Source organism: Branchiostoma belcheri, unplaced genomic scaffold (assembly GCF_001625305.1).
Source record: "Branchiostoma belcheri isolate BF01 breed outbred unplaced genomic scaffold, Haploidv18h27 scaffold13, whole genome shotgun sequence".
Classification (NCBI taxonomy): Eukaryota; Metazoa; Chordata; class Leptocardii; order Amphioxiformes; family Branchiostomatidae; genus Branchiostoma; species Branchiostoma belcheri.
This window is the reverse complement of record NW_017802713.1, coordinates 4,310,312-4,323,388: the sequence shown is the minus strand read 5'-3', so window position 1 is coordinate 4,323,388 and position 13,077 is coordinate 4,310,312. Positions and strand designations below refer to the sequence as shown.

The 13,077-nt window shown below is 41.5% G+C and overlaps 2 protein-coding genes across 3 annotated transcripts in view; both read right to left on the bottom strand.

The window, feature by feature from the left end:
* LOC109463769 (retinoblastoma-associated protein-like) overlaps positions 1-13,077 on the bottom strand; it is a 78,626-nt gene that overhangs the window by 22,600 nt on the left and 42,949 nt on the right. For both annotated transcript variants that reach the window (XM_019760625.1, XM_019760626.1), the window contains exons 16-18: positions 9,751-9,782; positions 5,624-5,706; positions 3,713-3,864 (exon numbers count right to left, since the gene is read on the bottom strand). In XM_019760625.1, the coding sequence (XP_019616184.1) occupies positions 3,713-3,864; positions 5,624-5,706; positions 9,751-9,782 (267 nt within the window). The remainder of the gene's footprint in view (positions 1-3,712; positions 3,865-5,623; positions 5,707-9,750; positions 9,783-13,077) is intronic.
* LOC109463798 (tripartite motif-containing protein 2-like) lies at positions 1,005-3,084 on the bottom strand. The gene has a single exon (XM_019760665.1). It carries the CDS (start codon positions 3,062-3,064, stop codon positions 1,229-1,231), a length of 1,836 nt encoding a protein of 611 aa, XP_019616224.1. The 5' UTR covers positions 3,065-3,084; the 3' UTR covers positions 1,005-1,228.

The following is a 13,077-nucleotide window of genomic DNA, read 5'->3' as shown; positions in this document are numbered from 1 at the left end:
GTTAGATTTTTAAAAATTAGTTATATCTGAAATAGCGCAGGTCGGGTGACATCAAAATAAAGCCGTCCACGTCGCAAGGCCGGACACAAAACTTGTTCAAGAAGGTTGTATTACTTTGTTATCGTTCTGTACCTTATTAAGCCACCAGATTTCCGATATTAAAAAAAGAAATGTTTGGTTAAAAATACTATTTGCTCTACTGTTATTTGCATGCATTGAAAACATACTAAAACATGCACGCATCGTCTGCGTAAAAATCTGTAGTCAACGCGGTTCAACTTCAAGTAACAGCGGCGCCGGCCCTTCGGAAACCAAAGGTCTCACACCGAAGATCGGGGTTGCGGGAGAGGATTTCGTACCGCGGGATATCCCGATAAATCCCGCAGGAGATCCCGCAAACTCCCGCAGGAGATCCCGCAAACTCCCGCGGAAGATCCCGCAAACTCCCGCGTGATATCCCGCAAACTCCCGCGGGATCTCCCGCGGGACTTGATGCTTATCCCGAGATCTGTACTGTACATTTAGTACCTTGTACAAGTGAAAATTCTGTTAATTTCAATAATGTAGACAATTCTTCAAAACAGTTCAATTTCCAAATTGTCCAAAAAAAAGAAGTCACCTCCTTACTGGGTGGTAGTACAGAAAGAGTGAAAAGGAGCAAGGCCTTCAACTTGTTTGTCTTGATATTCAGTAGGTGGACAGACCTTAATGAGACCTCAAAATGATTAGAGAGGAACATTGGAAGATTATGAGTTATGTATAATATATGTCCCTAATTTGCATATTAAATAAGAAAAATGTTACAATGTCATTATAGTGGTAACTGCCTGGAATTTTAGAAATACTAAGTCTTGTGGCATTTAGAACTAACTGAATTCAAAGGGAACATCATTAAATATGTTTTATTCTAATCAGGACCTTATTTGTATAATTTATGAGGAAGTGCCAGATCTAGAATAGCCTCCTTTGTTATTATATAATTAGGATAAGACTGTCATTGGGTTGTGAACATGATGTTGCTTGCAACTATGAGAAACATAAAATTTGTAATTGTCAGTCAAAAACTTAAGGTTAACATTATTTGGCGAAGCTACATGTATTGAGGTTGTGGAACACTTCTAGTTAACCACGAATGTTTAGTCAATAATCATTGCCCAGTAGGATTGTCAAGTTAATTTACACATGACTGCATATTCGTTGCATTGTGGTGTCCTACATCTAGTTAGCTTCAGTAGTTTTGAAATATGGTGACTGTTTGGTTCCTATTATCAGTCACCACCAGCTGTCCTTGTGTTGCCATGGCAACAGCCTGTGGACTCTCCATGTCTGTAGCAATGTGTTTGAGGAATGTTCCTGTCTTGTCAAACATCTCCACACGTCTGTTTCCCCCGTCTGCCACGATGATGTTACCTGCACTGTCTGTACAGATGCCACGGGGATACCTCAGCTGACCTTCACCACGGCCCTCACCTCCAAACTGGAACTGAATCTGTCTGTCTTCGTCATACAAAAAAACACAGTTACTGTCACCATCTGACACAAGAAACTTCCCTTCCCTGTCTACTGTGATGTACCCTGGGTGCTTCATCCCTTGCCGCCTACGTACAAAGTTCTTAAATTTCCCCCCGACAGTTTTCACAAGTTTCCCATCTGGCCTGAACACCTGCACTTCGCCATGTCTGTTGTTTGGGTTTCCTGTAGTTTGTGTGATGAGGATGTGGTTCTTTCTGGTGTTCACGGCAACTCCTCTGTCCAACCTTGACTTCTGTAGGTCAAACTTCCTCAGCACCCTGCCCTGTTTGGTGTATTGCACGGCAAACTCAGCAGAGCCTTTACTCCCCACCACCCACAGGTTCCCCTCCCCGTCCATGGCCACATCACGTGGGTACATCTTCTGTGCACCTGACACGACTGTTGGGAACTGGTGGACAAATGTTCCTTGCAGGGTGAAGACTTGGATTCTGTAGTTCCACCTATCTGCTACAAAGATCTTCCCTTCATCTGACACTGTAACACCACGTGGACCCTGAAACTGCCCTGTTCCTGATCCCTCTCTGCCAAATGTCACCCTCTGAGGCTGATGCTCCCCTCGCCTTTGGTTAGGTGGATGGTGATGATTTGTGCCCCTTGCTGCAGGTGCTGCTGGGATTGGTGCAGATGGGAGAGACTGGACCGTCACATGTCCCAATACTGGCATTGGGGTGTCTGTGGGCTCAAAGACAGCAGGCTGGTGTTGTACAGGAGTTGGTGCTGCTTTTCCTCTGTACTTTCCTACTACCTCTGCCAAAGCGGTTTGCTGACTAAGAAATGCAAGCCCTTCCTTCTCCATTTCTTGTTCTGCTTGATCACAGGCAGCAGACAGTTCATTGGCATCTGCCAACACTCCGAGTCTTGCAATCTGTATTTCTTCCAAATTCTGGCTGTGATTTTGCTGTGATTCAGACAAGAGGAGGTCTTTTCTCTCTGTAAGTTTTTGTGCCATTGTCTGCATTGTTTGGTTATAAGCCTGAATGATGTTGTTGTCTCTCTGTTGTTTCTGTTCATTCAGGGTTTTCTCTTTTTCCCCAAGTCCTTCGAGGAAGCCACAGTAACCTTCCAGAATGTTCCTCCCCTCATTGATCAAGGCCTGGACTGACCCCCTTTCCTGTGCAGCTTTTTTAAGGCCTGTGGTTGGATGTCCATCATGGCTTTCTTCACAACACTCAGTACAGACTGGCAAGTAACACTGTTTACAATAGAGCTTGACTTCCTCTGACGGGTGATAGCTGCACCTGTTTCCAGACTGAGGTGGTTTCATTTTTGCCTGGTCTTGCATTTTTTCACACATGTTGGCCACAATGCGATTGTCTGGCAAACCTGCGACCCCCTGGGGTGGCAGCAAGACCTGACGACGACAGTTTGGGCACCGGAAGGTCCCTCCCCTCCCTGCATGGTCCTGTAGACAGTCCTGACAGAAGGTGTGCTGACAGGGCAGCATCTTGGGCCTGGTGAACAGCTCCAGGCAGATGCTGCAGGACAGTTCTTCAGAGAATTGTGTCTCTAAAGTTGTCAGTGCAGCCGCCATGACTTTGTTTCCTGCATATGTGGCAGCCTCGCCTTAATTGAGTCAAAGTCTCCAGATTACATACATGACATGTTTGTTTAGGGCCAGCCCAATAGTTGACAATACAACGAACCTTTAACCTTTTAATATAATTATAGCCCAAAAATCAATACTACAGTATCCCATATTATCCATATGGGATAGTAGTATACATGTACATGTACATGTCTGTACATGTAGCTACAAAACCAACCAATTTCACTTCATCCACGTTTTTAATTTGGCAAAATTAACTGAAAAACACTCAAGGGTCATAGCTCCCAGCTGCAGTCCCGTACTAGAAGAATTTAGTCACACAAACACAACAAAAATTTGCTGGATGCATTCTAAAAATGTATATTGTAATTTACTGCCAACTTATTCCAGACTTTACTCAGAACATCTTTTTACTGCCTCATGATGTATTTTATTCCGTTACTCATGATCAGTTCCCTTTGCTTGTATTTTGTGATAATATAGGCAATCTACTTTATTTGCTTTTTTTCTTAATATTTCTTTCAATTTTGTTTCTTTTCGCTACCTTTCGCTCCTTTTTGTACTTTCTGTACACCATTCTTAGACTAACATCTTCCTGACCAATGCCAGAGCTTGTTACATCTGAGGGCTGACCTTGATGACTTCCTTGGTGAGTTTGGGCTCTGCGAGGATGAAGGTCTCCAGCACCTTGAAGAAGTCGTACGCCTTCAGCTCAAACACATCCAGTATCCATGGAAACGACGTGTTGGTGTCCGTGGTAGCCATGGTGTACAACATGGGGGTCCCTGAAATACACTTATGGGTCAGGAATACAGCACGTCGGTAGAACGTACTGCGCCTGCGTGAAACCACAATTTTTTTGCGTTTTTTTTTTTTTATTTTTGGTCAAAGTTGCATCAGAATTTTGCGTTTTTGTTGGATTTTTGGTCAAAGTTGCATCAGAATTTTGCCTGTTGCAGATGGCATCTTTTACGACACTGACAACGTTTGGAAACTATAGACGGGATGTTAACCTTATATGCGCGAATACGATCTTATATGAGACGTTCTGCTGAAGCTTGATATCCACACACAGGTGCAGTACAATCTGACGACGTGCTCAGGAATATACAGTCTGTACAGATCTCATTTTTAAAATTTAACTGTGTTCAACTTGGTAGAAATCATGATTATGAAACAAGTTTGAACTACAATTGCCAACACAAGATCCTTTATGATCCACTGCTCACAGAGTCACGTGTGTTATCTGCATGACGTCACAGAAGCAGTGGATTCCTTGACAAAGGCAAGAGTACTGTTACAGTAACAGTAACTGTTGTACAGTTGGAAATTTTGGTAAGTCCAATTTCTTGTGTTGGCAATTGCAGTTCAAACTTGTTTCATAAATAAATAAATATAGATCTCGATTAACTTCTCTTCCCACATGTTTCACACAGAGTTTTAACTTGCAAAATTTGTGTAAATTGCTTTCAATTCATGATTGAAGCCATGTAAAAGCCATATAACCCATTGGCTATAACTTATGCAAAAGCCGTGTAAATTGCATGCCCTACTACAGATTTAGGTCACGCCTATTGTACATATAGAATACAACATGGGGTATTCCGTATCGCCCGAGGTATCCGACTCGCGGGAGGGCCGGGATCGAGGGCGATGCGGAATACACCGTGTTGCATTTTATTTGTGTCATACCCACCCAAGAAAACACGCCTTTCAATGCAAGATGAGCCAAAAGTTGATGCCACTTGTCCCTAAAATGTAACAACATCAATTCCAACGTCCTGATTCTGTATTTGAATTTTCGAAAGGGTCACTCGCGGATAGGGCGAATCGCGTTCGAATCGTTTTATGGAAGCCATGGAAGCGGTCGATAACGGGTTCCGGACCGGTCCGTACCGTAAAGTAGAACCTGGTCTGGAACCCGTTATCGAACGTTATCGCAGCCTGGGTATGATATAAATTTGGATACGAATAGAATCAAGTTTGGGCTAAATTTGATTCAAATCTAACTGTCATCCATGCCCCAACTAGTAAGACCTAAAATCTTGAACACTGGCCAACCATAGCCAAACTTCCTGTCCACCTGCAATGTTTTCCACATGCAATGTTTTTAACATTTTGAAACATTCGGCTGATGCAGTTGAAAAATAAATGGCTGACCTCACTGAACACCAACTAACCACAGCCGACCTTGCTCCAGACCTACTGGCCATATCATAAGCTATGTGTGATGGGGAATTACGATAGGGCCATTTGTAGCATGTCAGCAGAACGTACTGCGCCTGCGCGAAACTCTGATTTTTCAGTTTTTGTTGTATTTTTGGTAAACGTTGCATCAGAATTTTACTTGTTGCAGAAGATATCTTTTCTAACACAATATTTGGAAACTGCAGATAGGATGTTAACCTTACATGTATATAGTGCACATGTATGCGAATACAACCTTATATGATGATCTGCCAAAGTGCTATCACATTACATTATGGGTTTAGTGCAGGTGCAGTACGTTCTGCCAACGTGCTGCCATTGGCTGTTTGTACTTACAGCAGACTCCGTATGTTGTCATAATGACCTCCACAGAGCAGGCCAGCAGTGAGCGGTGGAACGTGTCCTTGTTCAGCAGGTTACTGAAAGTGGGGGAGAAGTCGCAAAATGTATGAAACTAAACTGATATCTCTAATGTCTCTTTAAACATGAAAGAATTGCTCATTTTCAAGTTCGTTAAATTTTATAGCACTTGTGCATGCTACACATTTTGTACTTAGACATAGTCTAGTATTTTGTAACATCTGTGTCCATAATATCACCAGGGTCCATAATATCGCCACCTTCATAAACAGTGTGCTTGAAGATATTTTTACTGCAACATACTTTTGGTATGCACTCCTTCACACATCAAATGTACATAGTACCTACTAAGGGTATGTTGCAGTAAAAATATCTTTAAGCACACTATTTCTCAAGGTGGCGATATTATATGGACCCTGGTGATATTATGGACACAGATGTTACATGTAGATTTGGCCAAAAAGACTGAATGATTTGCTAAAGGAATACAATGTAAGCTGGCCATATACATGTAGGAATCTGCAGTCAAAGGTGGGTTGCAAACTGGTAAAATTGATAAAGTTATGTGATCTTGCCAAAAAGCAGTTACTCAAGCAACTGGATAATTACAGCACAGGCCACGAAATACGCATCAGTTTTCGCGGGACGTTCTGCGAAATACCGCGGTACGTCCTGCGGTATATCGCGAAACGCCGTGCGGAATATTGCGGAAGGCCGTGCGGAATATTGCGGAAGGCCGTGCGAAATATTGCGGAAGACCGTGCGTAAGATTGCGGAAGGCCGTGCGTAAGATTGCGGGACGTCCCGCAGAATTTCGCAGAACTGTCCACTGGTAATGGAAACGCCGCTGCGAAACTTCTTCTGCGTAAGAAATCTTTCGCAAGATTTCAGTCGTTAATGAGCAGCCTTTGTATTCTGAGATTTACATGACACTTATTCCACCTCATTTTCACGTATTTGTTGATAATTTGTGGACAATACCGGGGATTATCAGCGCGGCGGGTCCACGCTGCCACGGCTGTGCTTGGGCGATTGATGTTTACTATTTGATACGCTGAGTTTGTTCCGATCCGTGTGATTCCAATAAACATCTCACATAACTACGAACTAGTTGGAAGAATGATAGATGCATGAATGCCTGTGTATGATTTAACAAACAAAATCTGACGCTATTATAAAAACTGCCAGACGCTCTTCTCCGCTGGAACAACGCAAGCTGGAGGTCAATGACCTGCGGTCGAACACGTAATGTGTATCGTCAACATTTTCTGCAAGGCATGACTTCGCCGAAGAAACCACTTTTTAAAATTTAAGCTTTAAATGCTTCGACTCTGTGGCCAAAAATAACGAAGTTTGATATTGTCCCTGTTTGCAAGGACGCTATATGTTGTAGAAGCTCCTTGCTGTTTGTGATTATCGATTCAGAACTACGTGATACATTTTAGAGCGAGGCATTTTCCCATAGCCACACGCACATATTATACTTGATCGACAGGCGTTTCCCTTTAAAGAAGTTGCCGCCCCTGCCGTCGGCGCCAACAGTCTAGCTGGGCTGCTCCAATGATTTCGCCCGTCTTCGTTACAAACACGATCTTCACCGACTATAACCGAGGCTCTGTGATTGGTGTCTATGTGACAAATTTATATTCGCCTATCTTCGTTACAGTTCCGATCTTTACCGACTATATGTATAATCTACTAACGTTACTAGTATTATCTAGGTTCTCTATTCGAGTGTACGTGTATAGATTCAGGCGTTCGTTTGTTGTTGCTGACGGAAGACTCGTGGTAATATTCAGAGTCGAACTAACGTTTTTGCATATGAGAATTAATATTATTGTGCCAAGCGCGAAGCATAATTCAAGGGTTCTTTACGCCCCATGGCTTTGTTGACACGCATCAAAAATTAATACATTTCGTTCGCCACGCTGTTGGGCCGGGCGTTCCCACGCACGTCGCCATAGTAACAGCACGTAGCAGCAGCGGCACTGGTAGACTCCCTGGCGCCGCAGACCACGTGGCGTTCCGGCGCGCCAATCACAGCGCGCAGACGGGGACCCGCCCACCAGACTGGCCGCAGAAGAGTTGAGACTCCGCCCAGAGACACCGCCTGAAGATTGTTAGACGACTGTAGCTTGTTCCGCCCTGCACGGCCGGCGCAGATTTGTAATTTTCTTGTCCCGATTTCATCCCAAAATTTTTTCACAGAGTCAACTTTTATAGTCTGAGAACAAATGAATCTGCGTCAAATTTTGCATAAACACGTCAAGTTCGGGTTGTCCCGTACCGTGTTTATTTATTTTTCGGGTGCGTTGCCGTTTTTTTTTTTGGCAAAAAAATCGACTCCATTTTCATCGCACCCACTACATCGCACCCTCTACATCCTCGCGCAGGTTTATTCAAAACTACACAAACAATACATGAATCGGTTCCTTACAAATGTATTTCTCAATATATCCGAATCCAAGATCGCTATATTTACAAATTGTACGATTTTTCACGATCAAAATTGTCCGGCATTTCTGGACGCACGTTACGAAGCGCTCCCTCCCACTCGAGTGCAACACACGTCCACCGCTACGAACCCTCTGCATTCTCGCCAATCCTCGCGCTAATTAACTCAAAACCACACAAACTACATTACGAAACTGTTCCTTAGAATGTATATTTTTAAACATCTAAATCCCAGAATGGAACTTTGCGAATTGTACGAAATTTTACGGTTAAAAACTGATTGGTGTTGCTCGGAAGCCAGCGGCGGCGTGGGGTGACGGACGAAGAGTAAAATTATGTATTTCTTTCAAAATGCTGTTTTGTTTTGTACGACCAAAAATAGACTATTCTAGTAAATAAATTCAGGACTGAAAGAATCTTTCGGGAATACATATATACTGTATTTGTATGTGGGTTTATTGTGTATTTGACACAATTTTGGCGTTCATTCCACCGGGAAGTGTTCCGCGATCAGCGTGGGTTTCAAAACAAGAAACACAAGATCAAGAAACAAAGCTCCCGCTAATTAGAACCCTGTAACAATTCAGACCACAGCGATCATGTTTTCGATAAATATATTTGTGTACATGCACGTTTCAGAGAGGTAGAAATCTTAACTCAATCTATTAAACCACATTCTAGCTCAGGAATTTACGATCTTCACTGTTGGGTAAAAAATATCGGCAGATCTCATGAACATTTTCACTCCGCGCTATAGAAAATGTAAACAAACCGGGTGTGATCTTTCTCCGCCCACGGCGCGGGTGGCCTGCATATGAAAAGGACGTATTTCTGCGGAAACGCGGCCTTACGGAGAGGTGTTCTGCGGAACTTTCGCAAAGTTCTGCGAAAGTGCTCTCAGGTGCACTGCGGGACGTCGTGCGAAATACCGCAGAACGCCGTGCGTAAGATTGCGGAACGCCGTGCGTAAGATTGCGGAACGCCGTGCGTAAGATTGCGGAACGTCATGCGGAATATTGCGGGACGTCCTGCGGAATATTGCGGGACGTCCTGCGGAATATCGCGGTACGTCCCGCAGAACTTGATGCGTATTTCGTGGCCTGTACTGTATGATTTTGGAAACTTCAGAATGATGTAATCTTGATCCACTTTAGCTCACTGAAGAGCTCACTGATCTCCCACTGGTCGTGACAGAGAAGACAGACGCTATGTACAAAAAATGTACGGTATTTACAGGTTCATTGTACCAGGGAAATTCCCCTAGCTGCAAGTACAATGAACAGTGGACCACATGGCATTAAGTCCTATCCTACTGCAACCCTTTTGGGAGAGCAACAACAGCCGGGATTCGAACTCCCAAACTCTTGGTCCAGTGGTAGGGTTGCTAACAACTGGATTACGCATTCTACTGTATAAAGTGTACTCCTACATGTTATACATAATCTGTGACAGCAAACTGTTAGTATATAATTATAGCAGCTAATTTTGGAATCTATCAGATACAAAATTTTCCTCAACATTTTGGTTTGATCAATGGTTACCATTACGGTCAGGCTGTAATTCAATTGTCATTATCTAGGTGGCGCTGTTACAACATTCTAGATGTGCTATTATGGACCTGTATCTGCTGGTAAGAGCTGATAGCTTACCTGAAGTCTGATGTATTCAGTCTTTGCTCCTCCTAAGAGTACAAATAAACACAAGAATGGTGATCAGTTAACACAGCTAAGTCATCAACAAACAGCTCATTAAATTTTATCAGTATTTTATATTGTACTAACTTAAACAAATAATACTACTCTGTGATACTGATAAAAAACTGTCTTGACATAAGGTTTGTAAAAAGAAGGATTTTCCCTTCAGTCTAGTCCTGATGTAAAGGTCCAGGGAATACATGAACAAAATGTATGTCACAAGAAAGGGGATGGTATACACGTCTTGCTTAACTGTCATGCATTTACTACTATACAGTGCTTTTAGTTTGGGGTACATCTCAGAAAAGGAGAGTTTTTTCATGGTGTCTGAAGTTTGTGGTTGAAACAATTCCATAATTATAGTACAGTAGAAAGACAAAACAAATTCAAAAATCGAACCAGGTTGACCGCAAAAGTTGTAGCATTTTACAGTATGTAATTTCCAACCACGACCTCCCCTCCTTACTTGCTATATACATGGATGCCCTTGGTGCTCAGAATTGGCATTGAGCTCTCTTGACCCTGTTACGACTAGTACCTACTGTAACTCTACATTTTGCAACCAGTATTTTTATATTGTTGTCCATTGTTCATATTATGTACATCGATGGACAACAATATAAAAATACTGGTTGTAAATGTAGACAGTGTTACAGTACTCGTACATGTAACAGTTACTAATTGATGTCAAGGGAGGTCAATGCCAGTTTTGAGGACCAAGGGCTTAGAAGCCAGGATCACTAATCTGGTCTGAAAATAATCAGCTGTTCACAGAAGATTAAGATGTAAAAAGGGTCTTTGGGTTCACCTAAGGGTATTCAAGAAATCTTGATGCAATGATGCAGTAAATTGTGCCTTGTTTGGTGTTTTAACAAATATATATATATTAAAATTGCTATTGACTATTAATTTGACTTGAAATTTTCTTCACTGCTCTTAACAGTTTGATTTAAAAGTTAGACTTTAGAGTACGATCATTATACAAATAAACCTACTCTGAAGTTCATCCCCACTTCCTGTGTCTGACCTTTTGACCTGTCATTTTGACTGTCAATCTTCCCCGACCCACGTGCTGTCAACCTACTCTATCCAGACACACACACACAAACCTACAGCTCAGCCACCCAAAACAATACTTCCATAACAGAATAACAGAAGTTAACAGAATTGTAAGAAATATGTTTCTTTGTATCATTTTCTAGTTGCTTCTAACAGCCATAAGCTTGAGGCACAGATCAATACTGTAACATCACTTCAACCTACATGTATGTTCCAAGAAACTCTTCTCATGTATAATTCATACAGTAGCTGAAACATAACCTATGGTTATTTCAGCACAAAAGGGCTATCACTGACTCATTAATGGGTTCACATTCTGCAATATTGCTAAAAACATATCGGATAACAGAATCGGAAATAAAAACATATTTGCTCACACACTTTCTGTAAGTTTTTATTTACCAGATTTCCATTGGTCATAATTTTTCTAATTCTGTCACTTTTTCTTTCTTCTTTGTGCATAAAATATCAACAGTATTAATATCCTCTGTGTATAAGTAGAAGATGACTATAAATGATAAAAAAATTTCTGAATGTCCACTGATAATCATTATTATATAAATTTATAAAAGCAGCTGTTGCCATGTACAGTGTACAAGTGAAGCATGATGTGTATGAATACTAATTAGAACATTTGGAACCTTTCCCACAACATTTTATTAAGAAACATTTTTAGCTCCTAACAATATGACAACTTAGTTTTCCCTGTGATTTACAAAATGTTTGCCTACCAATTGAAAACATATATCATCTTCATCATCTGCATCAATGTCTAACAAAATGTTTAACTTAGTACATTGTACATTTTTTAGAATGATTGAAAGCAGTAAGCAGCCACCAACTGGAAACCAGTAGGTTACCAAAAACAGTTACTACTTTCAGCTTGCCTGGAATAACTTCCAACATCCTCTGGGGTGACCTGAATGTAAGTCCTGTGTGCCCACGGTCGGGTGCAAATGAGGTCTGTCTACTCTTATCCAAACCCTAACGGTATAGTTGTCCTGTGGCCATTTTACTTCTCAGTCTAAGTCTTAAATCTCAGACAAACAAGTTCATGGTGGCAGGATATCCTGCTGTGTAGCAGCTTCATGTTCAAAAGACTCCAGCTGGGAAGAGAAGGACTTTCCTTAGATTGGAGGGATAAGACCAGGGTAACCTGAGACAACGTTGGCAGACTGGAAGAGTGTCGTGTGTGCGTATCTTGTGCTGTCCAGTCAGACTCACTTCTGTTTTGGTGGACGCTTGATGACTTCATATTGATGCTAACTACAGGCTACCAGGCTAACTACAGGGATACTGGCATAAGGTGTTTTAACTTAAAGGTAAGGATTTCTTTGCTTCATTTGCAGGAATGTTTAATGATTTCAAGAGTGTGGTAGAATTATCAGCGACAGTCAATTTTGTCAAACAGAGAATCATTGACTGTGTACTTGATTGTGATTTCATTTTCATCATACATGGAGCCCCAAATAATAAACTATGAGATTGAATCATAAAATTATGTTTTCATTGAATGGCTGCTTCAGCCATAAATTTAAAACGTTGTGAAAACCTCCCAAAATTTCCCTCCTACTGCAAAATAAAACCACTGAAAAGTCATGATTTACAGTAACTGTTACGTGTAGTTCTTTTCCTTAACGGTGTTCATCTGTGTTGGTAGAAGTCATTATGCATGTTTAAAATGTTAATTCCAACACAAAAAAGGGTAAATATTTCAGTTTAAAATTACTTCATCTTCCCTATATCATCTTCCCTGTAAATCCCTACATAGGCTATAACATCTTTGTCCATAATATCACCATAGTCCATACATGTAATATGGCCACCTTGAGAAAAAGTGTGCTTAAAGATATTTTTACTGCAACATACCCTAGGTATGTACATTTGAGGTGTGCAGGAGTGCATACCAAAAGTATGTTGCAGTAAAAATATCTTAAAGCACACTATTTCTCAAGGTGGCGCTTTATGGACCCTGGTGATATTATGGACACGGATGTTATATAAAAAAATAATTGTGTTCTGCTACCTTCAACATGAACTTGAACTCAAAAGGACAAGGCAACCTCCAGATCCTAAACATGATCAGACTAGGGACTTCCTGTAATATGATTCTACTTTTAACTGCAGCTGGTGACTTTAAATCTATCCCATCTGATCTTGACTTCAAGGACTACACATTGAACCAATAAACACATTCCAGAGGATTTACTAGTAACTCAGCCC